This window comes from Oncorhynchus tshawytscha, linkage group LG27 (genome assembly GCF_018296145.1).
Source record: "Oncorhynchus tshawytscha isolate Ot180627B linkage group LG27, Otsh_v2.0, whole genome shotgun sequence".
In the NCBI taxonomy this organism is placed as follows: Eukaryota; Metazoa; Chordata; class Actinopteri; order Salmoniformes; family Salmonidae; genus Oncorhynchus; species Oncorhynchus tshawytscha.
Window position 1 is genome coordinate 10,235,153 of NC_056455.1, and position 27,478 is coordinate 10,262,630.

The following is a 27,478-nucleotide window of genomic DNA, read 5'->3' on the forward strand; positions in this document are numbered from 1 at the left end:
TGATGTCCCCAATTCTGATCTTTTGCCCAATTATTGGCAAAATAAGCCAATAAAAAAATGAGTTTTTCCCCACAAAAGGCTTTATTACAGACAGAAATAGTCCTCAGCAACTCCCTCACCCCTCAGACGATCCTGCAGGTGAAGAAGCCTAATGTGAAGGTCCTGGGCTGGCGTGGTTACACGTAGTCTGCGGTTGTGAGCCCAGTCATACTGCCAAATTCTCTAAAATGACGTTGGAGGCAGCTTATAGTAGAGAAATTAACATTCAATTCTCTGGCAACATCTCTGGTGGACATTCCTGCTGTCAACATGCCAATTGCACACTCAATGTTGACTTGAGACATCTGTTGCATTGTGTTGAGTGCACATTTTAAAGTGGCCTTTTATTGCCCCCAGCACAAGGTGCACCTGTGTAATGATCATATTGTTTAATCAGCTTCTTGATTTGTCACACTTTGGCAATGGAGAAATGCTCAATAACAGGGTTGTGCCCAAAATTGAAGAGAAATAAGCTTTTTGTTGGTATGGAGCATTTCTGGGATGTCTTTTTTCAGCCCCTTAAACATGGTACCCAACACTACATGTTGCGTTTATATATGTTTTCAATGTAAAGTGTTGTTTGATGAGCTGAAATAAAAAAGTCCCAGAGAATTTGGTATGTCCAACTGGCCTCAAAACTACAGACCACGTGTAACCACATAATTCTCACTTATTACATAAACACACGACTAGATGGACATGCAAAGGGTGTATATGCCACTAGGCCTATGGTTATGTCACATGACGATGACCGCTTCTACGTCTATGTTCCACCTGAATGTTTACCTGGGGTGTATTCATTAGTCTGGCAACGGAAACCGTTTACCCCAAACGGAAGCAAACAGAGCGAACGGAACGAAACTGGGAGGGACCTATCTGAATTTGTCCAATTGAAACTCGTTTTCGTTGCAAAACCTTTTCCTTTGGCTTAAAACGGTTTCTGTTGCGACGAAACGTTTTGAAACAGCGCAATGAATAAATCACTGATGTTGCAGTTTATTGAGAAGGGACAAAGAGGATATATTCGATATTATCTGTGTCGCTTTTATTAGAACATTAATTAAAACATAGGCCCATATCCTCCTTTATTCGAATAACCTACACTGACTGAGTCACCGCCTCTGTGGACTTCGAACTCGTATTACACCTGTCTTCACAACAAGGAAGTATTGAGTCCTTCGTTCTTACCTTTTGAAAGGAAGCCATTTCTCATAGCAAGCTCACTGGTAATGGTATTCGATAACATCAGCTAACTCGTCTTTATTTCTATTAATTGTTCCAGTCCAAATTTATTTTTGAGAAACGGCACGATTTTCACCTACCCCGTTCCATTTGAAGTCTATTTCGCTCAATGTGGATATACCAGTAACGTTAGGTCAAGGCCATCGAGTCTACAGACCGCTAAGGTAAACCTCAGTATTTGACCTATGTAGCCTACATATAACTAAGTAATTACAAATATTTGTTTGGACAAAATGTGTGTAGGCTATGACTTGCCCATGCAACAGGTTTCCCAGACAGATAATTAAGGCCGTGGATGTTTTTCTTTTAAATAATTCACATAGGCCTATCACAGGGATCATCAGCTACTGTAGATTCAGCCGCGGGACGATTGAGCGGGTGGTCATGGGCGGGTGTTGTGCCGAAAATCTCCCCTCTGCCAGAACACCGGAACATAATTACAAATAATTTGTAGATAGCAAATTGACCGCAAGAAGACTAAAACATAATCATTTCAACCCTTGTCCACATTTGTATACGATCAAATATATCTCTCTATTATGCGTGGGAACATTTTGGAACAAATTAAAATCACTTGGATCTGATCGATAAGTGTTTTATGGTATTTTATACTGTAGTTGTGATCTTATAGTTTTTGTTTTGTTATTAAGAAGTTCGCAGCTCATAGAACCTACGCTTTTTCATAAACCAGCAGCCCTGATTCAGTCATGCAAATGTTTAGGAAATTTAAAATGTTTTCCAATATGTATGTAGCCTAGACAGTGGTGTAACAATACTTTAAAGTGCAATTTAAGTAGTGTTTTGGGGGGGTACCTTCTGGTTTCCTTAATAGAAGGAATTTGAAATGATTTATACTTTTACTCAAGTAGTATTTTACTGGGTGACTTTTACTTGAGTCATTTTCTATTTAGGTATATTTACTTTGACTCAAGTATGATAATCGCATACTTTTTCCACAACTGAGCCTAGAGCAGGGTTCCCCAACTTGCGACCTGCTGGCCAAATTATTTATTTGGCCCCCCACGATTTCTGTCTACACTAAACAAAAATATAAATGCAACATTCAGCAATTTCAGTTTATATAAGGAAATCAGTCAGTTGAAATAAATTCATTAGACCCTAATCTATTGGTCACAGATACCTTTAAAAAATGGTAGGGGCATGGATCAGAAAACCATGCAGTGTGACACATCTCCTTTGCATAGAGTTGATTGTCGCCTGTGGAATGTTGTCCCACTCCTCTTCAATGGCTGTGCGAAATTGCTGGATATTGGCAGGAACTGGAACACGCTGTCGTGCACATCCATTCAGAGCATCCCAAACATGCTCAATGGGTGACATGTCTGGTGAGTATGCAGGAAGAACTGGGGACATTTTCAGCTTCCAGGAGTTGTGTACAGATCTTTGCGACATGGGGGCGCGAATTATCATGCTGAAACATGAGGTGATGGCGGTAGATGAATGGCACAACAATGGGCCTGAGGATCTTGTCACGGTATCTCTTTGCATTCAAATTGCCATCAATTAAAATGCAATTGTGTTCGTTGTCCGTACCAAAACCCCACCGCCACCATGGGGCACTCTGTTCACAACATTGACACCAGCAAACCACTCGCCCACACAACGCCATACACGCCGTTTGCCATATGCCCTGTACAGAAAACCTGGATTTATCAGTGAAAAGCACACTTCTCCGGCATGCCAGTGGCCATCAAAGGTGAGCATTTGCCAACTGCAGTCAGGTCAAGACCCTGGTGAGGACGACGAGCATGCAGGTGATCTTCCCTGAGACGGTTTCTGACAGTTGGTGCAGAAATTCTTCAGTTATGTAAACCCACAATTTCACCAGCTGTCCTGACAAATCCACAGGTGAAGAAGCAGGATACGGAGGTCCTGGGCTGGCGTTGTTACACGTGTTCTGCGTTTTTGAGGCCAAATTCTCAAAGACAATGTTGGAGTTGGCTTATGGTAGAGAAATGAACATTACATTGTCTGGCAACAGCACTAGTGGACATTTCTGCAGTCAGCTGGCCAACTTCACGCTCCCTCAACTTGAGACATCTGGCATTGTTTTGTGTGACAACTACATTTTGTGGCTATTTATTGTCCCCAGCACAAGATGCACCTATGTAATGATCTTGCTGTTTAATCAGCTTCTTGATATGCCACACCTGTCAGGTGGATGGATTATTTTGGCAAAGGAGAAATGCTCACTAACATGGATGAAACAAATGTGCACACAATTTTAGAGAAATAACCATTTTGTATGTATTGAACATTTTTTGGGATTGTTTATTTCAGCTCATGAAACATGGGGCCAACACTTTACATGTTGCGTTTATATTTTTTGTTACTCATTCAAGGTTTTTATTTTATTTTTTACATTGTAGAATAATAGTGAAGACATTTAAAACTATGAAATAACACATATGGAATCATATAGTAACCAAAAAAGTGTTTAACAAATCAAAATATGTTTCAGATTCTTCAAAGTAGCATTCTTTGCCTTGATGACAGCTTTGCAAACTCTTGGCATTGTTTCAACCAGCTTCATTAGGTAGTCACTTGGAATGCATTTCTTTATCTTTACATTTTTAAAAAATTCAACATTTTTTGTTTTAATTTGACCCCCTTTTTCTCCCAATTTTGTGGTATCCAATTGTTAGTAGCTACTATCTTGTCTCATCCCTACAACTCCCGTACGGGCTCAGGAGAGACGAAGGTCGAAAGTCATGCGTCCTCCGAAACACAACCCAACCAAGCCGCACTGCTTCTTAACACAGCGCGCATCCAACCCGGAAGCCAGCCGCACCAATGTGTCGGAGGAAACACCGTGCACCTGGCGACCTTGGTTAGCGAGCACTGCGACCGGCCCGCCACAGGAGTCGCTGGTGCACGATGAGACAAGGATATCCCTACTGGCCAAATCCTCCCTTACCCGGACGACATTAGGCCAATTGTGCCTCGCCCCACGGACCTCCCGGTCGCGGCCGGTTGCGATAGAGCCTGGGCACGAACCCAGAGTCTCTGGTGGCACACCCTTAACCACTACGCCACCCGGGAGGCCCACTTGGAATGCATTTCAATTAACAGGTGTGCCTTGTTAAGTTCATTTGTGGAATTTCTTTCCTTCTTAATGCGTTTGAGCCAATCAGTTGTGTTGTGACAAGGTAGGGGTGGTATACAGAAGATAGCCCTATTTGGTAAAAAACCAAGTCCATATTATGGCAAGAACAGCTCAAATAAGCAAAGAGAAACGACAGTCCATTAAGCCATGAAGTTCAGTCAATCTGGAAAATCTCAAAACAGTTCTTCAAGTGCTGTCACAAAAACCATAAAGCGATATGATGAAACTGGCTCTCATGAGGACCGCCACAGGAAAGGAAGACCGAGCTACATCTGCTGCAGAGGATAAGTTCATTAGAGTTACCAGCCTCAGAAATTGCTGTCCAAATAAATGCTTCCCAGAGTTCAAGTAACAGACACATCTCAACATCAACTGTTCTGAGGAGGCTGAGTGAATCAGGCCTCCGTGTATATATATATATATAATATATATATATACAGACACTGGTATACAGTACATTCGGAAAGTATTCAGACACCTTGACCTTTTCCAACAAAAATTTGTTACAGCCTTATTCTAAAATGAATTAGTGTTTTTTTTTTCATCAATCTACACACAATACCCCATAATGATAAAGCATTAGAAATCACATTTACATAAGTATTCAGACTGTTTTCTCAGTGCTTTGTTTAAGCAGTTTTGGCAGCAATTACAGCAAGTCTTCTTGGGTATGACACTACAAGCTTAGCACACCTGTATTTGGGGAGTTTCTCCCATTCTTCTCTGCAGATCCTCTCAAGCTCTGTCAGGTTGGATGGGGATGTCGCTGCACAGCTATTTTAAGGTCTCTCCAGAGATGTTATATGGGGTTCAAGTCTGGGCTCTAGCTGGGCCACTCAAGGATATTCGGAGACTTGTCCCAAATCCACTCCTGCGTTGTCTTGGCTGTGTACTTAGGGTTGTTGTCCTGTAGGAAGGTAAACCTTCACCTCAGTCTGAGGTCCTCAGCGCTCTGGAGCAGATTTTCATCAAGGGTCTCATTGCAATTTGCTCTGTTCATCTTTCCCTCAATCCTGGTGCCAGGTTTCCTCCAGACTTGATGCTTGGCATTCAGGCCAAAGAGTTCAATCTTGGTTTCATCAAACCAGAGAATCTTGTTTCTCGTGGTCTGAGAGTCTTTTGGTGCCTTTTGGCAAACTCCAAGCGGGCTGTCATGTACCTTTTACTGAGGAGTGGCTTCCGTCTGGCTACTCTACCATAAAGGCCTGGTTGGTGGAGTGCTGCAGAGATGGTTGTCCTTCTGGAAGGTTCTCCCATCTCCACAGAGGAACTCTGGAGCTCTGTCAGAGTGACCATTTGGTTCTTGGTCACCTCCCTGACCAAAGCCTTTCTCCCCTGATTGCCCAGTTTGGCCGGCGGCCAGCTCTTCTTCAATTTAAGAATGATGGCCACTGTGTTCTTAGGGACCTTCAATGCTGCATAAATATTTTGGTACCCTCCCCTAGATCTGTGCCTCAACACAATCCTGTCTCGGCACTCTACGGAACATTCTTTCAGCCTCATGGCTTGGTTATTGCTCTGACATGCACTGTCAACTGTGGGACCTTATATAGACAGGTGTGCCTTTTTTTCTCCAAATCATGTCCAATCAATTGAATTTACCACAGGTGGACTCCAATCAAGTTGTAGAAACATTTCATGGGTGATCAATGGAATCGGGATGCACTTGAGTTCAGTTTCTAGTCTCATAGGAAAGAATACTGAATACTCACTTAAATAAGGTATTTCAGTTTTTAATTTAATACATTTGCAAACATTAAAAAAAAGTTTTCGCTTTGTCCTTATGGGGTTTTGTGTGTAGATTTATTTTATTTCATCCATTTTAGAATACGGCTATAACGTAACAAAATGTGGAAAAAGGAGAGGGTCTGAATACTTTGTGTGTGTGTGTGTATATATATATATTTAGTTAGTTAGTTATATATATGTTGTTTATTTTTTGGGACATAAGACTGTAAAAACACCCCGCAAATCAGATCCAAGTGATGTACAGTTGAAGTCGGAAGTTTACATATGTAATGCTCCGGGTGTCGTGGGTGTGGAGTCAAACGCAGGAGACAGAGAGTGCAATGCTGTGTGTCTTTAATAGCACCAACGCACCACAGGGTGCTCACAATAGTAACGGCCCCAAACACAGGGAATGAAAATGTACAACGGAAAAATCACGACCAGGCACTAACACGTACCTCTACAACAGAGCCGAAGGTTACACTGAAATAATCCCGCACAACAACCAGGCGGGCCGGCTGTCTAATAAAGAGAAACTAATCATACATAAACAGGTGCTACCAATAAACATACAAGGAGGGGGAGGAAAGACAATCAGTGGCAGCTAATAGGCCGGTGACGACGACCGCCGAGCGCCACCTGCCCGGGAAGGGAAACCACCCTCGGTCGGACTCGTGACAACATACACCTTAGCCAAATACATTTAAATTGTTTTTCACAATTCCTGACAATTAATCCAAGTGAAAATTCCCTGTCGTAGGTCAGTTAGGATCACCACTTTATTTTAAGAATGTGAAATGTCAGAATCATAGTAGAGAGAATGATTTTATTTTATTTAAACTTTTCTTTCTTTCATCACATTCCTAGTGGGTCAGAAGTTTACATACACTCAGTTAGTATTTGGTAGCATTGCCTTTAAATTGTTTAACTTGGGTCAAATGTTTTGGGTAGCCTTCCATAAGCTTCCCACAGTAAGTTGGGAATTTTGGCCCATTCCTCCTGACAGAGCTGGTGTAACTGAGTCAGGTTTGTAGGCCTCCTTGCTCGCACAAGCTTTTTCAGTTTTGCCCACAAAGGTTCTATAGGATTGAGGTCAGGGCTTTGTGATGGACACTCTAATACCTTGATTTTGTTGTCCTTAAGCCATTTTGCCACAACTTTGGAAATATGCTTCGGGTCATTGTCCATTTGGAAGACCCATTTGCGACCAAGCTTTAACTTCCTGACTGATGTCTTGAGATGTTGCTTCAATATATCCACATAATTTCCCCTTCCCCATGATGCCATCTATTTTGTGAAGTGCACCAGTCCCTCCTGCAGCAAAGCACCCCACAACATGATGCCGCCACCCCGGTGCTTCACGGTTGGGATGGTGTTCTTCAGATGGTGTTCTTGCAAGCCTCCCCTTTTTTCCTCCAAACATAACAATGGTCATTATGGCCAAACAGTTCTATTTTTGTTTCATCAGACCAGAGGACAGTTCTCCAAAAAGTACTATCTTTGTCCCCATGTGTAGTTGCAAACCGTGGTCTGGATTTTTTATGGTGGTTTTGGAGCAGTGGCTTCTTCCTTGCTGAGTGGCCTTTCAGGTTATGTCGATATAGGACTCATTTTACTGTGGATATAGATACTTTTGTACCTGTTTCCTCCAGCATCTTCACAAGGTCCATTGCTGTTGTTCTGGGCTTGATTTGCACTTTTCGCATCAAAGTATGTTCATCTCTAGGAGACAGAACGCTTCTCCTTCCTGCGTGGTCCAATGGTGTTTATATTTGCGTACTATTGCTTGTACGGATGAACATGGTTCTTTCAGGCGTTTGGAAAATGCTATCAAGGATGAACCAGACTTGTGGAGGTCTACGATTGTTTTTTCTGAGGTCTTGGCTGATTTCTTTTGATTTTCCCTGATCTCATGCAAAGATGCACTGAGTTTGAAAGTAGGCCTTGAAATACATCCACATGTACACCTCCAATTGACCTCCAATCCATAGGTACACCTCCAAATGATGTAAATTATAAATCAGAAGCTTCTAAAGCCATGACATCATTTTCTGGAATTTTCCAAGGCACAGTCAACTTAGTGTATGTAAACTTGACCCACTGGAATTGTGATACTCTGAATTATAAATTAAATAATCTGTCTGTAAACTTTTGTTGGAAAAGTTACTTGTGTCATGCACAAAGTAGATGTCCTAACCAACTTGCCAAAACTATTTTTTGTTAACAAGAAATTTGTGGAGTGGTTGAAAAACTAGTTTTAATGACTCCAACCTAAGTGTATGTAAACTTCCGACTTCAACTGTATGTGATCATTTTCAAATGTTAGCAAGGTTTGAAATTATTTATGTTTTAGTCAAATATTGTATCTGTTTGGGCTTCTTGCGGTCAATTTGAAGTCTAGAAATGATTTGTCATTATATTCCGGCCCGCTGACTATCCACTCAAGAAAAACAGCCCACTATAGTTGTCCATCCCTGGCCTAAAGCTTCCTCATTTACCCAAACAACACTTTTTATTGTTTCAGATGAACAGCTCCGTAAAGGAGATGGCGATGGACTCGGAGGTCCCCCAAAATGAGTCTCTGATACGTTTCGCATCTCCAGTTCTTAACAAGTCAGACATATCCAACATGACAATAATTCAAACAGGGAATGGGACTATTGTGGCACACGATATCTTCTTGAATACGACTGCTGCTCAAGCTCTGTCGGGGATCTTCGTCTGGTCAGCGCTGCTCCTCACTTGCCACCAGGTAGGCTACATTATATCAGTTGTCTGCCTCTGTACTTGTTTTGATGTGAATCTAGAAAACAAAAAGCATGGCTCCAGGCATTGTCAGTATCACTCAGCTTCTCGGCAAACAAATACAAATATGTAATGGGAGCTAGGAAGGTGTTCTGGGTGGTCTACACCTTTACGAGAGGGCAAAGGCTCCAGCCAGACAATACATTTTGTTTTTCACTTCTACATTTGATCCAGTATCTGTTGTTGACCAGACCTACTTTCTCCATCATTGAGAGGCACGACTGAGTGTGAAAGTTAATTGGCTCCTATCTGTAAAGTGACGGTTTGTACATAGTGTGTCAGTGTTTCTTAATTGTTACTAGGTGATCCATTAGTGTTGCTGTTTGCGGGCGCTTCCGATAACCGTGACTACCACTGATAACGACACAATGCAAACAGAGCCGTCATCGATCAAATGGCTGGGCAGAGCAGTTGTATAACTTTAGCCAAGCATAATAAGGCCTAACCATGATTATATTCACATTCAGTATAGGCTTACTGAAGGGTGTTTTTTCTTCAGTTATTGCTATTTACTCTGTCCCTTGCTGTAATTCAGTAGAGACAATGGTGATCCTTATCATCAGACTGGGGTTTCATCAACTCTAGAGAGGGTGTACATTTTGAATGGCATGCATTATCAGCAGAGATGTGCAGGTGTTGTCGAGGTCACATTTCCAGCTTCGCAATAAAAGGAGAGGATCACGTTTTGCGAAGGGCAATCAGCAGAGGCCCCATGTGTTTTATGCTGCTCAGCATTGGGGAGCGAGGCGTCTCTTCTCATATTGTGCTGATGAACCGATAAACCTGAGTGCTGCTGAGAATGGGTCCATCCAACCTTTAGCGGCTGTATAGACAGGAAGCCCCCAGGGAGTCCCACTGTGTTGGCTCTGGTTGGAGATTTAGATGATCACGATATTTCTAGATAGGAATATGATGGTGTTATTGTCCCCAGGGTTCATGTGCTGACCTTTTCTATACGCTGGTTGCAACATTTCTGATACGTTTCACATTATCATCAGCTCATACTTTATTACGCTCATACACGACACGCAAAAAAAAATGTGTCAATTTGGCATTCTATGGAGTCTCCCGTTCCGTCCATCTGTTTAGTTCTGGAGTAGTTTGTTTTCCCATCCACTCCCCATCGAAGCAGGCCAGCCATTAACATATGTGGCCCGTGAGATAGTTGCAGGGTTGCATGAGGCAAGCATGGAGGGAGATTAAAAACAGCCTCCCCGACAGGATTGGTTTTATTTAGTATTCTGGTGTATCATCAGATTTTCCTCCATAAGACTGTCTCTGGAGAGTTCTCCTCCTCTCCCAATCTGCATACTAACACTGTATGCTGGTCGATGCTGACCTTAGATGTCCCAGTCTGCTCACTGTGGTCCAAAGCACCAGGTGTTACAGTGCTATGGAGTGTTACTGATGTTCTCTGACACACTACACTGTTCAGACCTCCCACTTCCCGGGGCAGCTTGTCAGGGAGAGAGGAGGGTCATAATATCACACTATAGTCAGTGTGATGTGTGGTCTTCTCATTCTGTCTGGGTGTTCTGTATAGAGCTGTCGTCACGGACACTGCTTGGTATGAACGCGAGACACTCCACACACTTTCTCATTCCAACATGGACGTTTGGTGTGTCACAGCTGTCAGTGCCAGGGGCGGGCTGGGGAGTGTTATGAGGTGGAGTTATACGCCTTTCACAGACCAACTGAAATTAGCTGGGCGATGGACTTGGGCTACTGCTCAACTAAGACAGAAGGGTATTGAGTCTGAGTCAGGCTAGAGCAGAGTCATTACCCAGGGCACAGCTCTTTGTCTGTCTGTCTGCCTGCCTGTCAGCTCAGCATTATGGAGCCTGGAGGACGGCGGTCTTTCCACCATCCATTCAGGGGAAATGGAGGACATCAGTCTGCAGCCTGCTTCACTTCACTTCTCAGGAGAGCCACATGCATCACGCCCTGGCACTGGCCAGCCTCTAATGTGCCACCTCTAATGGCCATTTAATCATGTTGCATGAGTCTGTGTGAGTGGACCTGAAGTCAAGAAATGCCAGGGTGCACCACTTGAAAAGGATCAAACTGCAATACTCAACTCTGACCATTGCTGGTGTACTGTACACGATGGATCACTAGATTATGAGCTTTTAGTTTCCTTTGGCATTTGCCCCTGAAAATATGTAGTTGATTATGTGCTTCACAAACTGAATTATGTAATGGATGCTCTGAACTTTCCTTCACCCCATGGCCTTGACTCCAATTCTGAAAAAATGTTGGTTCCTAGAATTGGGAATCATGCCACACCATTTAGCATTCACATTCGGCATTATGTTTGAAAATGATTCGGTGAAGTTGAGGAGTTAAATCAAATTCAACCGTTTTGAAGCAGTGCACACCCCTCTAGTTCTTTCTGTTCTCCCTCCCAAGTGTAAAAAAAAAGTCTGTGTAACACATCTCTAGGAGAGTTGATCCTATAACTCAGACGTTCACTTTTCAGTCAAGCTTTTGTCTTGATCAGCAGAAATTCATTCCGCTCACCTTGTTACCCCAATTATGCAGTGTTATCTTTCTGGGTTTTCATTTTTACCCTCCTTTATCTTTTTCTTACCTCTCGACCCCAAATCTACAGACACTGTCCTTTTTTATATATATATATATTTTAGTCAATGCTGTAATGCTGTCCTTCTAAAGCCTGTTGGGCCCTGTGTGATAGCCAAATCGTGCCTTGAGAGGGTTCCAAGGAAGTGCCGTTTATTCATAAGAACCCATCTCTTTGAAGCACTGGCCCCTAAAACTGCCCGTCAGGTTTAGCTCAGTTATTCATAATGGTTGGTCTAGGGGCTGAAACTGGGATTTGAATACCTCAATGCATTTTTGCCTAGTAAGTGATCTTGTTTATTTTACTAACTATTTTTGTTTTGATTCTGTGTTTTCAAGATCTACACACACCTGAGGTCCTACACAGTCCCTAACGAGCAGCGCTACATCATTCGCATTCTTTTCATCGTGCCAATCTATGCGTTCGACTCCTGGCTCAGCTTGCTCTTCATCAGCAACGACCAGTACTATGTCTACTTTGACTCCGTCCGAGACTGTTATGAAGGTACGGTAAACCAACCACCCCACCCTTCTCCTCCCCTTCGCTGTTTCCTCATATCTCAGCCAGCGCCCTGACAGCGGTTTACTCTATAAGCACCTGTACAGTCGGCAGTAGTCCGACACCAGGCGGGTTCTGTCTGGCCAGTAATGACATTTAGACTGACGGTAGACCTATTATGAGTTCTGAAAAAAACAACATTTTATGGCTAGAAGGATTGCAGCTAAAACGGACTGATCCAACCTGTTTTTCCTCACCTGTCAGTTCTTCCCTATGGGCAGAGAGGCTTTATTGTTCGTGGTGTTCTGTTTCCAGGGCGTGTAGACTTTCAGACCTGTCTTTTTTCCTCTTAGTCTTAGTGGTTTTTGTATTCTATTCTTTGCAAAAGGTGGAAAAGGGATGTACTTTAGTTGAGATCATTCTAAACTAGTTAAGAGTTGTTTTTTAAAATGCAAACACAAAGGAAATGTTCATCTTACTCATAGCTATTCTTCACATTAAATTATTGATGTCTCATAAATTGTACTCTGAAAATCCTTTCTTTTAATAGTCATTATGTATCGAAGCAATAAGAAAAGACTGTAGTACTTTAACAATGGCAGAGGTGAATCATATTCAGAATTGTTTAAGTGTCATTTGATATCTGGACAAAACTATTAGTATTTCACGTACACTATTGCACCGAGTCAGCATGGCCAGGGCTAAAGCACTGTGTGAAACTCTGTGCCCCTGATACTTGAGAGTGTAACCTGCATTCGCTTTCTTTTTTAAACCCCTCCTGAAATAGCATCCAAGGCTTAGGAAGGATTTGGAGGACAGAGAACCATCCTAAACCTCTTAGCGGTGGGGAGAAAACATTGATTGGTGAAAAATACGATTATTTTTAAAGCGAAACCCTCCTCACCAAAATATCATTTCAGTTTCCACAGCTTCTAAATTAGGATGTGAGATCTCTACAGTGCTATCATCACAATCTGACCCACAATATTACCCGCAGCACAGAATGCTCACAGATTGACAAATTCTTCCAAATCCATGTTTATCATGAATGATTTATATAGACAGAACATGAACATTTACTGAGATTAGCTGGAATCGGTAGCCCTTTACACTCGTACCCGTATGTATACGGGTTGAAATGGCAGATTTGGGCACCAATAAACGGCTAAATTGGAAGGCATTGGCTGTACAGTAACACGCTGTACATGCACTTCAGTGCTGTATGGGTTCTGACTGACATCCGTGCTCGAGCACCGCACGTGACAAGATGTCACTCCCATCCCTCCCCCTAATTGGATGACTTTAGCATTTTTTTGCTGTTGTCTGAGTGAGGGAAGTGCTGTCAATGAAGAGAACTCTATGTATTTTGAAAGTTGGGAAGTTGATGATTATAATAAATACCGCTTTGGTGTCATACAAGCAAGCCAAACGCCTGCGAGTCCAAATATGCACTTCGCATTTCCATGTCATAAAACAGTGGCGACGTTTATGATCACCACGTTTAATGTACAGTTACATGATGACATACCCAGGGTTATTGTGAACAGAATGAGCCTATGTTTGTCTACTGTGAAGACAACGCACCTGAATGCGCACGACTCCTTTCTATGTGCCCCAAAAAGACCATCCGTTTCCCTGTAATTGCATTATGACAGCCTGAAACTGTAAGATCGTATTTTTCTATTTAGCTAGTCATGTTGGCAATAGGACAAGCTTTCAAATGATAGCAGGGTTGTGTTCCAAACAAAACAACTAAAAGTATGCTTGCTCTAATTCCTCAACGGACCAGCTAGGAGAGCGGAAAGCACCTTTACAGTGGAAGACTCTTCTTTGAGTCATAAAAATGCATTGAAATGACTTGTGCACACGTTGGAGAGGTGTGTAGCCACTTGGACCACTTCTTCCTTATGTTGCTCCTACCCGACATTTTCCAGGAATATTCTCATCATGTTACTGAATGTAATCAAGAGTGTTTTCAGATTTCGGAATCAACAGATGCGGTGAAAAGTACAGTAAATGTAAAATGCACATAAAATCAACAGTGTGATGTTTTGGATTCAGTGTTGTCAGGTGAACTGTTGTTTCCTCACCTTTTGGTGTAAATAATTTCCCCTTTATCTCTAAACTGTTCCCTTTCAGTTGCTACCATGGTTATGCATTTCATATTTCTTCTGAAAGAAATGTAGCCCTATCCATGTAGGCTATTTCCCACCAGTGTAAAGAGTTAATGGTAAAACAGCCACACCCGCTTGTGATATTACAACATCATTGCACGCGCTGTAGAGCACAATATCTACTGCAAAAATGTTTTACCATACTGCACGACGCTCCTCAGCTCAGTAACAATAACCATGGTGGTGGGGCGGCCAGTGGTGCTGTTCCACCCCCCCCTACGGATTCCATCTTCAACGGACTGACCCGTGACGTGGAATTGTTGTTTTTGAAAATGACCCCCACTTGCACAACCTAGTAACCGTGTTGTAAACAACATTCCATCATAATGTACAGGAATGTATGTGGGTGACTTTGTCCCTTCTCTCCAATGACAGCATTTGTGATTTACAACTTCCTAAGCCTGTCCTTTGAGTACCTCGGGGGAGAGAGTGCCATCATGTCCGAGATCCGAGGGAAGTCCATTGAGTGAGTGCTCCAAGTCCCATCCCCCATACCATGGTCTCATACTACACGCTATGCAAGTAGCTTTCAAAAAACCCACCCAGAATGTTGGGGATCAGTCTGTCATTTCCTTGAATTTACTTCTTGATCTTGTTTTAAGGTAGTCTGACTTCAAGGATAATGCTGTCTTGTAATTTGGACACTAGAATGATGTCTTTAAATCTGGTACACATTCACAGCCAGCATACATTTGTGACCACACATTTTCTATCATTCCCAGGTCGAGCTGTATGTATGGTACCTGCTGCTTAGGTGGAATAAGCTACTCTATTGGCTTTTTAAGATTCTGTAAACAGGTGAGTTTCCATCTCCCTCCCTGCTTGGGTGATGAAAGCACTCTGAAAATATGGAAATAGGAAATTGTGATTTGTTATTTTAATGTCACCTCGTTTTAACTTTTTTTAAACCAAGATCGCTCCTCTATTCCGAAATGACAGCCATTATAATTGGCTGTCCACTTTTTAGAGGATAAGGTTGACTGGTTAAAAAGGAAAATTAAAGCAATCTGAGAACAGGTAAAAGCAGCTCTGTAATAAGCACAGAGAAATAACATAAGCTGTCAGCTTGAGACTGTCCCCATAGTGTCTTGGGGATGCAGTCTGTGCTCTGAGTCTTACCCTGATGGCAATTGGATCTGAAAGGTATGTCCTCTGAACAGCGAATAGATGTCGAGAAAAGGGAGCTGATTAACACTCTGCATGTTCTGGCTGGACCCCTATGTTGGCTGGTTTCAAAGCACAACCTTGCTGTTCTCTTCCCTCTGGTAGCAGAGTTGAAAGGGATATAAATATATCTGTGCTCTGGCTCTGTGAGATGACAAGTTGGAGGGAATGGGATCAATAACGGCATTTTAGAGATTACTCCGGGTTTCAAAAGGAGGACCTCTAATCCAAAAGCACCAGCCTGTCCTAAAGTTGCTATATCATTTCCCATTTAAAGGTCTGCAGGTAGCCCCAGTAAGGAAAACTACTGACCCTTGAAACTCAATAACATGTCCCTTAGTGTACTTTAACATGACTTCAGACAGTACATTGCTTTGGCATAATGTCAATACATGTTTTTTTATTTCACCTTTTATTTAACCAGGTAGGCAAGTTGAGAACAAGTCCTCATTTACAATTGCGACCTGGCCAAGATAAAGCAAAGCAGTTCGACACATACAACAACACAGAGTTACACATGGAATAAAACAAACATACAGTAGAAAAATAGGTCTATATACAATGTGAGCAAATGAGGTGAGATAACGGAGGTAAAGGCAAAAAGAAAAAAAGGCCATTTGTGGCGAAGTAAATACAATAAATCAAGTAAAACAATGGAATGGTAAATTTGCAGTGGAAGAATGTGCAAGGTAGAGATAGAAATAATGGGGTGCAAAATAAATAAATACAGTAGGGGGAGAGGTAGTTGTTTGGGCTAAATTATAGATGGGCTATGTACAGGTGCAGTAATCTGTGAGCTACTCTGACAGCTGGTGCTTAAAGCTAGTGAGGGAGATACAGTGGGGCAAAAAAGTATTTAGTCAGCCACCAATTGTGCATGTTCTTCGACTTAAAAAGATGAGAGGCCTGTAATTTTCATCATAGGTACACTTCAACTATGACAGACAAAATGAGGGGGAAAAAATCCAGAAAATCACATTGTAGGATTTTTAATGAATTTATTTGCAAATTATGGTGGAAAATAAGTATTTGGTCAATAACAAAAGTTTATCTCAATACTTTTCACACACTGTTGCTGGTATTTTGGCCCATTCCTCCTTTCAGATCTCCTCTAGAACAGTGATGCTTTGGGGCTGTTGCTGGGGAACACGGACTTTCAACTCCCTCCAAAGATTTTCTATGGGGTTGAGATCTGGAGACTGGCTAGGCCACTCCAGGACCTTGAAATGCTTCTTCCGAAGCCACTCCTTCGTTGCCCGGGCGGTGTGTTTGGGATCATTGTCATGCTGAAAGACCCAGCCACGTTTCATCTTCAATGCCCTTGCTGATGGAAGGAGGTTTTCACTCAAAATCTCACAATACATGGCCCCATTCATTCTTTCCTTTACACGGATCAGTCGTCCTGGTCCCTTTGCAGAAAGACAGCCCCAAAGCCTGATGTTTCCACCCTCCCTCTTTGGATGCAACTCAGCCTTCTTTGTCCTCCAAACACGACGAGTTGAGTTTTTACCAAAAAGTTATATTTTGGTTTCATCTGACCATATGACATTCTCCCAATCTTCTTCTGGATCATCCAAATGCTCTCTAGCAAACTTCAGACGGGCCTGGACATGTACTGACTTAAGCAGGGGAACACGTCTGGCACTACAGGATTTGAGGCCCTGGCGGCGTAGTGTGTTACTGATGGTAGGCTTTGTTACTTTGGTCCCAGCTCTCTGCAGGTCATTCACTAGGTCCCCCCGTGTGGTTCTGGGATTTTTGCTCACCGTTCTTGTGATCATTTTGACCCCATGGGGTGAGATCTTGCGTGGAGACCCAGATCGAGGGAGATTATCAGTGGTCTTTTATATCTTCCATTTCCTAATAATTGCTCCCACAGTTGATTTCTTCAAACCAAGCTGCTTACCTATTGCAGATTCAGTCTTCCCAACCTGGTGCAGGTCTACAATTTTGTTTCTGGTGTCCTTTGACAGCTCTTTGGTCTTGGCCATAGTGGAGTTTGGAGTGTGACTGTTTGAGGTTGTGGACAGGTGTCTTTTATACTGATAACAAGTTCAAACAGGTGCCATTAATACAGGTAACGAGTGGAGGACAGAGGAGCCTTTTAAATAAGTTGTTACAGGTCTGTGAGAGCCAGAAATCTTGCTTGTTTGTAGGTGACCAAATGCTTATTTTCCACCATAATTTGCAAATAAATTCATTAAAAATCCTACAATGTGATTTTCTGGAATATTTTTTCTCATTTTGTCTGTCATAGTTGAAGTGTACCTATGATGAAAAGGCCTCTCTCATCTTTTTAAGTGGGAGAACTTGCACAATTGGTGGCTGACTAAATACTTTTTTGCCCCACTGTAAGTCTTTCCAGTTTCAGAGATTTTTGTAGTTCGTTCCAGTCATTTGGCAGCAGAGAGGTGGCCAAAGGTAGAATTGGTTTTGGGGGTGACCAGAGAGATATACCTGCTGGAGCGCGTGCTACAGATGGGTGCTGCTATGGTGACCAGCGAGCTGAGATAAGGGGGACTTTACCTAGCAGGGTCTTGTAGCCAGTGGGTTTGGCGACGAGTATGAAACGAGGGCCAGGCAACGAGAGCGTGCAGGTCGCAGTGGTGGGTAGTATATGGGGCTTTGGTGACAAAACGCATGGCACTGCGATAGACTGCATCCAGTTTATTGAGTAGGGTATTGGAGGCTATTTTGTAAATGACATCACCGAAGTTGAGGATCGGTAGGATGGTCAGTTTTACGATGGTATGTTTGGCAGCATGAGTGAAGGATGCTTTGTTGCGATATAGGAAGCCAATTCTAGATTTATCTTTGGATTGGAGATGTTTGATGTGAGTTTAGAAGGAGAGTTTACAGTCTAACCAGACACCTAGGTATTTGTAGTTGTCCACATATTCTAAGTCAGAACCGTCCAGAGTAGTGATGTTGGACGGGCGGGCAGGTGCAGGCAGCGATCAGTTGAAGAGCATGCATTTAGTTTTACTTGTATTTAAGAGCAATTGGAGGCCACGGAAGGAGAGTTGTATGGCATTGAAGCTCGCCTGGAGGGTTGCTAACACAGTGTCCAAAGAATGGCCAGAAGTATACAGAATGGTGTCGTCTGCGTAGAGGTGGATCAGAGACTCACCAGCAGCAAGAGCGACATCATTGATGTATACAGAGAAGAAAGTCAGTCCAATAATTGAACCCTGTGGCACCCCCATAGAGACTGCCAGAGGCCCGGACAACATGCCCTCCCATTTGACACAATGAACTCTATCAGAGAAGTAGTTGGTGAACCAGGCGAGGCAATCATTTGAGAAACCAAGGCCATCGAGTCTGCCGATGAGGATATGGTGATTGACAGAGTCGAAAGACTTGGCCAGGTCAATGAATACGGCTAGGACCTTGAGCGTGGCTGAGGTGCACCCATGACCAGCTCTGAAACCAGATTGCATAGCGGAGAAGGTATGCTGGGATTCGGAATGGTCGGTGATCTGTTTGTTAACTTGGCTTTCGAAGACCTTAGAAAGGCAGGGTAGGATAGATATAGGTCTGTAGCAGTTTGGGTCAAGAGTGCCTCCCCCCTTTGAAGAGGGGGGAGGCACCGCAGCTGACCGCAGCTGCTTTCCAATCTTTGGGAATCTCAGACGACATGAGAGGTTGAACAGGCTAGTAATAGGGTTGCAACAATTTCGGCAGATCAATTTTAGAAAGAGAGGGTCCAGATTGTCTAGCCCGGCTGATTTGTAGGGGTCCAGATTTTGCAGCTCTTTCAGAACATCAGCTGACTGGATTTGGGAGAAGGATAAATGGGGAACGCTTGGGCGAGTTGCTGTGGGGGGTACAGTGCTGTTGACCGGGGTAGGGGTAGCCAGGTGGAAAGCATGGCCAGCTGTAAAAAAAAAAAGGCTTATTGAAAATCTCAATTATAGTGGATTTATCGGTGGTGACAGTGTTTCCTATCCTCAGTGCAGTGGGCAGCTGGGAGGAGGTGTTCTTTTTCTCCATGGACCTAACAGTGTCCCAGAACTTTTTAGAGTTTGTGTTGCAGGAAGAAAATTTCTGCTTGAAAAAGCTAGCCTTGGCTTTTCTAACTGCCTGTGTATATTGGTTTCTAACTTCCCTGAAAAGTTGCATATCACGGGGGCTGTTCGATGCTAATGCCGAACGCCATAGGATGTTTTTGTGTTGGTTAAGGGCAGTCAGGTCTGGAGAGAACCAAGGGCTATATCTGTTCCTGGTTCTAAATTTCTTGAATGGGGCATGCTTATTTAAGATGGTGAGGAAGGCTTTTTTTTATAACCGGGCATCCTCTACTGACGGGATGAGGTCAATATCCTTCCAGGATACCCCGGCCAGGTCGATTAGAAAGGCCTGCTCGCTGAAGTGTTTCAGGGAGCGTTTGACAGTGATGAGTGGAGGTCGTTTGACCGCTGACCCATTACGGATGCAGGCAATGAAGCAGTGATCACTGAGATCTTGGTTGAAAACAGCAGAGGTGTATTTAGAGGGCATGTTGGTTAGGATGATATCTATGAGGGTGCCCGTGTTTATGGTTTTGGGGTGGTACCTGGTAGGATCATTGATAATTTCTGTGAGATTGAGGGCATCAAGCTTAGATTGTAGGATGGCTGGGGTGTTAAGCATGTTCCAGTTTAGGTTGCCTAGCAGCACGAGCGCATGCATATTTTGCATATATTTTTATATATATATATATTTTGCACATGCATAAGCAGCACATGGATATTTTAGATATTTTTAACATAGTATATTAACAAAATACATTGCAAATTGATAGACACACAATTTCCACAAAATGTTAATTCATTTCATAGATTGTTTGAAGATGTACAGTTGGCTACCCTTCAAACCCAATAACCAGCATGACGTAGCTGTCACCTGCATTGTTCCTTGTTTTGTGTCTGTGTTCAATGCATGTCCCATACTGTATTGATGTCATGCAGGCCACTCTTCAGTTCTGTGTCGTCAAACCCATCATGGCCGTCATCACCATCCTCCTGCAGGCCTTTGGCAAATATCATGATGGAGACTTTAAGTGAGCACAACCTTTTCATTCCATTTCACCCATTCAACTTCCCTTTGCATGCTCGCACTACTCATTGTGTGGTTTTGCTTTTTACATTTCACATGAAAGTATTAGACATTGATATTTACAATACGAGTATTGAGTAATACACACATTTGGATGGAAATTCAGAAAGTGAATGTACATAGATCCCCACTAACATGTCTGTATTGATCCTGTTCCCTTCTGCAGTGTGAATGGAGGATACCTCTACATCACCATCATCTACAACATCTCTGTCAGCCTGGCCCTGTACGCTCTCTTCCTCTTCTTCTTCGCTACCAGTGACTTGCTGAGGCCTTATGAACCTGTGCTCAAATTCCTGACCATCAAATCTGTCATCTTCCTGTCCTTCTGGCAGGGTGCGTTGGTCCCTTGACTTAATATCAACAGATTCAAACCCTGATGCGGTTGGAAAAGTCTACAAAATACATTGTAATTGATACATTAGACTGGAGTAGCACATGCAGGTGTTGTCTTTTGTCGTTTAGGTATGGTGCTGGCCATCCTGGAGCGCTGTGGGGTCATCCCTAACGCCCTGTTTATCGACGGCCAGGAGGTGGGGGCCGGCACAGTGGCAGCAGGCTGGCAGAACTTCATCACCTGCATCGAGATGTTCTTCGCTGCTATCGCCCTGCGCTACGCCTTCACCTGCACCGTGTACCAGGAGAAGGAGAACGAACTGCCAGGGACACACGGTAACTGCACTTCTACACCATAGAGAGGGGAGGTACAGTTGAAGTCGGACGTTTACATGCACTTAGGTTAGAGTCATTAAAACTATTTTTTCAACCACTCCACAAATTTCTTGTTAACAAACTATAGTTTTGGCAAGTTGGTTAGGACATCTACTTTGTGCATGACACAAGTAATTTTTCCAACAATTGTTTACAGACAGATTATTTCACTTCTAATATACTGTATCAATTCCAGTGGGTCAGAAGTTGTTGTGGTAATTTCCTGTATTACTAAGTGAAAGGAGAGTTTACAAACCACACACAAGTCAGAGTTATAGTTTAAACTACATCTTTTAATAATATGAGCTTCACCATAGCCCTTTGACTCTCAGATCAATTCAGTGTCTATAAATTAATTCTGAGAGTGCTTACAAAATGGCAACTGAGATCTTTTATAGCAAAGATCCACCCCTCCCAACTCGCAATGACGAACCACATGTCTTAGGAAAACTGCAGAAAGGAAGACTTTTACTTGAGAGAGGAGTATCCCATAGCCAGACAGCATTAGCTATAAATTATTGTTCAGCTTGGTCTCCTAAACAAAGTTCTTATCTCGTTCTTGGTACAACATACTACCAAAACATTACCTCATCCAATGGCATATATCAATTGTCAATTCTAGATACTCCCATCTCAAATACAACCCCTCCTGGACAAACTCACGGAGAGGAGAGTGAGCCTCTAGGTCAAGATAAGGGCAACGTCAGAGGGGACATACAATGGTTCCAGACACGGCCATACTCTTCCGCCAAATGGGAAAAGTAGGGAGTGATTAGCACACAGACATTGTGGAGCCAAGAGATAATTGGTTCCCCCTCAATCATCCCTTCACATGGTTTAAAAGATACGTTCACATATGAAGACAAGCCCGACCTCTCCCCTCTCTGGGCCCCAAGTGACTTTCCCACATAAGCATATTTATGAAAGTAGATAAAACATCTTATTTATCAATGTTACCTAACTAATTCTGATTCTGCTACGACAAAGTTTACATATACTAAGTTGACTGTGCCTTTAAACAGCTTGGAAAATTCCAGAAAATGATGTCATGGCTTTAGAAGCTTCTGATAGGCTATTTGGCATAATTTGAGTCAATTGGAGGTGTACCTGTAGATGTATTTTAAGGCCTACCTTCAAACTCAGTGCCTCTTTGCATGATATCATGAGAAAGTCAAAAGAAATCAGCCAAGACATCAGAAAATAAATTGTAGACCTCCACAAGTCTGGATCATCCTTGAGAGCAATTTCCAAACGCCTGAAGGTACCACTTTCATATGTACAAGCAATAGTATTGAAGTATAAACACCATGGGACCATGCAGCTGACCATGCAACTGAAAAATGTGTGCGAGCAAGGAGGCCTACAAACCTGACTCAGTTACTCCAGCTCTGTCAGGAGGAATGGGCCAAAATTCACCCAACTTATTGTAGGAAGCTTGTGGAAGGCTACCCAGAACGTTAGACCCAAGTTAAACAATTTAAAGGCAATGTTACCAAATACTAATTGAGTGTACGTAAACTTCTGATCAACTGGGAATGTGATGAAAGAAATAAAAGCTGAAATCAATCATTATCTCTACTATTATTCTGACATTTCACATTCTTAAAATGAAGTGGGGATCCTATCTGACCTAAGACAGGGAGTTCTTACTAGGATTAAATATCAGGAATTGAGAAAAACTGAGTTTAAATGTGTTTGGCTAAGGCTTTTGTAGACTTCCGACTTCAACTGTATCTGTTGGAGCTGATGAAATGGTCATTAGGAGGGCTGGGAATTGCCAGATACGATATTATCAACCTACTTGGGTGCCGATACTATATGCATTGCAATTCTCACGATTCTGTATGCATTGCGACGCTATACTGTGATTTCTTCGCAATTCGATGTTCCAAACATATGGCTCACACTGTCTGCCGCAGAATTTCCCTTAAGTTTTCAATTGGGTTGTGATATAGTCACCATACACACTTTAAAACCCTTTATGCTCCTTTGAGACCCCTTTTTCAAAATCACCGAGCCATGGTAGACAAAATAATGGGATGTTAATTTATTAATTAACTCAGGAACCGCACCTGTGTGGAAGCATCTGCTTTCAATATACTTTGTATCCCCCATTTACTCAAGTGTTTCCTTTATTTTGGAAGTTACCTGTAGGTGACAATGCAGTTTTCAGTCCCATTCCCTGGCTGTAAACAGGGAATGGGGAAACACATCAGAGAGAAGTGGCCAGAGTGAACAGTGTGAACCAGGCAGGCCTGAGGTCAGCAGAGGAACGGTCTTCAGGGTGCTCATCATTACTCACTGCTCACAGGAAAGTTGCTAGCCCAGCACACTATAGAAAGAGCATTTCATAGCCTCGATACGCTTAATCGCAGGAACTAGCGGTACCACTCTGACGTCAATACCTTTCACATGAGCAGAAGACAAATGGAGACCAAGGGAAAAGCCTTCTGCGGAGATATCAATCATCTCACCTTGTTCCCTCCTGCAACAGCAGTCCTGCTGAGGCCTTGGGCTATAGGAGACAAACGTGCAAAAAGAAAAGGAAGCTAAATGCTGATTAAGTGTGAAATGTTTCCATGTTCATTTTATTCGACCGGTAAAAATGTTCTCCATCTTGCCAAAGTGATCCAAATGAATTGAGGATTTCTCCCATGTTCTGCATTCATGCTCGTGCACAAAATGTATTATTCATTTGCTATAGTTGATATTAATTTAAAAACGAATGATAACATAGCTGCAGAAAGTTAAGCAGCAAATTAGATTTTTTATTGTGGTCTAAACTTGTAAATGTAATGCAGCTGAAGCCAGATTATTCTCTGAGGAGTTTCCAAAAGTATGGTTTTGAAAGTTAATTGTCCCTCTCAAAGGGATGCATGGTGTTGGGGCTACATTTTGTATATGCCCCACGGAGTTGTTCTTTCTTACCAAAGCACCAATTCAAAGGTCATAATTCAGTGCTATAGTATGTGACTGGACTGCATACACATTACCTGAACCAGAAGGATTCCCATTAAGACTAGTTTAGCCTTTTGATATAGCTGCTGAGAGTTGTAGAGTCACAGCCCCGTCCAACCCTCACTGGGCTGGGAAGTGTCTGAAGGTCATCCATGTGTGAAGGTGTTTTCAGTGTCTGTGGAGGTTTGGGAGGCTTATATACCTCCGGGCTGTCCTCCAACCTTGACTGAGGCCAGCCACAGCCCTTGTTGCTAAACAGGCCAGCTGTGAGGAGAAGCTCAGGAGAGCATGCCTAACCACAACTTTGACCCTGAAGCACAGCAGAACCCTCCGCCGTGCCGCCTTCCCTCCAGAGACCTGGCCGAGATTGCACTGTCACTGACCCTGAAACAGAAGGCTGCGTTGGTTCTGTCTGCACCGGACCGCTCCCAGGACGTTGGATGAGACACCCTGGTATTATAGGGTCAAGTATCAGCCTGGCCCACAGCTGGAGGAGCTCAGCCGGGGAAGTGACTGGGAAGGTAGACCGAGGAGAGGAAGCATCTTCCTCACTCCCACTGAATTGCTGCAGACTCCCTGTCATCTCTCTAGGCTCTCATCCATCAACACTGAGAATAGAGGAACACTAACAAGAGGTCCTCATGTGGTGGAACACTGGGCACAAGGACTGAGCACACTGACTTAAAACCAATGAATTTGCGTTAGTGAGATTCGTATCGACTGTAATTCTGGACTAGGGAGTTTTTCCTAATGAGTCTGTTAGCACCTTGTCTTCAAAAACGGGTGAATGTAGTTATCATAAGCGTAACTACTCTAGTATTTCTCATATTGTATCTTGTATTTTCTGTGGTTTGATATTCAGATCAAAGTTATGTCCTATAAACAAGTTAAATGACCATGTCAAAATGTGTCTGTTGTGTTCTTCTAGACAACATCGCCCCCATGCAGAGCATCTCCAGTGGTCTGAAGGAGACGATGAACCCTGGGGACATGGTCCAGGATGCCATCCACAACTTCTCCCCAGCCTACCAGCAGTACACCCAGCAGTCCACCCAGGAGGTGGTACAGCCCAGCCAGAACAACGGCAAGGCAGGCACAGGCGGCAGCAGCAAGAGCGCCAAGAAATCTGACAAAGTCCTGCTTATTATCTCTGATGACGAATTCTAAGGAGTCGCCCACCACCACGAGTATCCATGTCGTTGTTTCCTCACCACACCCAGGACAACACTGGGACCGCATATCCCACTGTCAGACCTGGCATCTGTCCATGTGGTTCATTTTCATCTTCTTTCATTTCCTTTTTTAAGATGAACTCTTTACTTTAGTCCTGGTTTTAAAGTAACTGTCCAGTGTTTCCAGATTTCTATGAAATATGATCTATATATAATTAATTACAACGTTTGTGAAAGTTTTCCTTCCAAAAATGTTTAATTATGCAGTTTTTATGTGTTGAAATGGTGTCAGTGTACACCAACAATAGAATGGTAAGGTAAAAATATTAATGCGAGTAGATAGTCGATTGGCCAGCTGAGGAGGATATGACATCAACATCTATGAGGAAATGGCAAGCATGTTTTAAGCGGTCTGTTTGAAATACAAGTTTGAAGTGTTTTTCTCCAATTGATGCTTTCATCAGAACATTATTTGGGTACAAGTTAACAGATTATGAACTTTTAAAAGTTAGATTTTCACTGGACAGTTCATTTAATGAGTAATTCCTGCAGGTAAGATCAAGAAGGGGACAGAATGATGATTTTAATAACCTTATGTGATGAGATGATTTTTGTTTCTGCCTTGCTAATCATGATACGATGGGGAAAAAGCCTGCCTGCTGAACCGTTTCAGACAAGGCAGGTAGTGATGCAATTTTTATTTTGGTTATTTTCCAGATCCTGATTTGGTCTCTATCGTAGCAGTGACTGAGCTCTTCTCTGGCCGCTGAAGTATGTTCCCCGCTCTCTCTGATTCATGTGAGTTTCAAATAGGAGCTGATTAATGTACGACTTCAGGAGGGAACCCAGGAATCGTGCCCGTCATGGCTGGCTCTGACACTTCAAGGACCATCTCTTGCATTTGCGTGTTTGAAGTATTTGCTCAGCAGTCCTCTGTTGGGTCTCCCGACGAACTGAATAATTTTTTCAAAGACACAACTGACTTTGGAGCAGGAACTTCAAACTCTAGACTTTGGCGCTTTGAAATCCTTTGTATCTAACATGCCACAGACAAATTGGAGGATAAGGTTGACTCCCACCAATTTGGAGAGTTGTGGTATTCTCATTAATTTTCTCAGCATGGATTAGAGTGTATAATTCAGCAGAGCTCTACAATGTTAACCCCCCCAAAAAACATTTGCAGTATTGTAAATGGTTTGAGTAGAACCTTTTTATAGTTTCTGAGGTTCGTATTATTGTAACTTTCAACTCACTGAAGACAACATTTGTACAGCAATTGTTTGATTGTTTTAAATGTTGAATTATGAGGTGTAATTTGGTCTCAATGTTCAAAATTTTAAGATATGTCTGCTGTTATGTTTAGCTTAATGACAAAGTTTGATAAGTTGAAATATTGTAAATAAGCTATGTAGTATTAACAATGTGTTTTCAGTGATTTCTGCAGATCAGTTTGATATTTAAGTTGGTTACATGTCATTAGAAAATATATAATATATTTTGTTTCTGTTTGTGACATTGTGATAGAGGGACACCATCTACCCTATCATTTTGAACTGCAATTTAAGCCGGGGAAATTAAGTGCTGTGTAATCACTTTCTTCATACCATCATGTGCCAATTATTGCTGCCTTTACTAGGAAAGCAGAAACAGATGTAGAGCTGGGTATAATGTGATCACTGAGATGTAGTGTAACTATAGTGTCTATTACTGAATTCTGGTTTATTTGGTTGCTTGTCACATTTTGCACTCATGTAAAATAAATGATGAAAGAGATGTTTCGGAACTTTGGCCACTACGCAAGTATTTTTTAAACCTCCCGTTTTGGGCTGGATGTGTCAATGTGTAGTTCATATATGCAAGAAATAGGGAATGTCCGCAACTCGGGTCAACTCTGATTGAAACTTTGTCTTTATTGTGCATCTGATTAAATCACCATGGGAGCATACCAGAGTTGCACACATTCCTTTTGTTTTTGATATGTTCTTCTGTCCTGTACCTGATAAGTTGGATGTGCATATACACTGCTCAAAAAAATAAAGGGAACACTTAAACAATACAATGTAACTCCAAGTCGATCACACTTCTGTGAAATCAAACTGTCCACTTAGGAAGCAACACTGATTGACAATACATTTCACATGCTGTTGTGCAAATGGAATAGACAACAGGTGGAAATTATAGG

General features: G+C 42.6%; 1 protein-coding gene across 1 annotated transcript; it reads left to right on the plus strand.

The window, feature by feature from the left end:
* Nucleotides 1–976: 976 nt before the first annotated feature.
* LOC112226030 (transmembrane protein 184B) lies at nucleotides 977–27,352 on the plus strand. The gene is made up of 9 exons (XM_024390220.2): nucleotides 977–1,445; nucleotides 8,661–8,888; nucleotides 11,861–12,026; nucleotides 14,570–14,660; nucleotides 14,917–14,992; nucleotides 20,308–20,399; nucleotides 20,622–20,791; nucleotides 20,921–21,127; nucleotides 25,053–27,352. Exons 2-9 carry the CDS (start codon nucleotides 8,661–8,663, stop codon nucleotides 25,289–25,291), a joined length of 1,269 nt encoding a protein of 422 aa, XP_024245988.1. The 5' UTR covers nucleotides 977–1,445; the 3' UTR covers nucleotides 25,292–27,352.
* The last annotated feature ends 126 nt before the right edge of the window (nucleotides 27,353–27,478 follow it).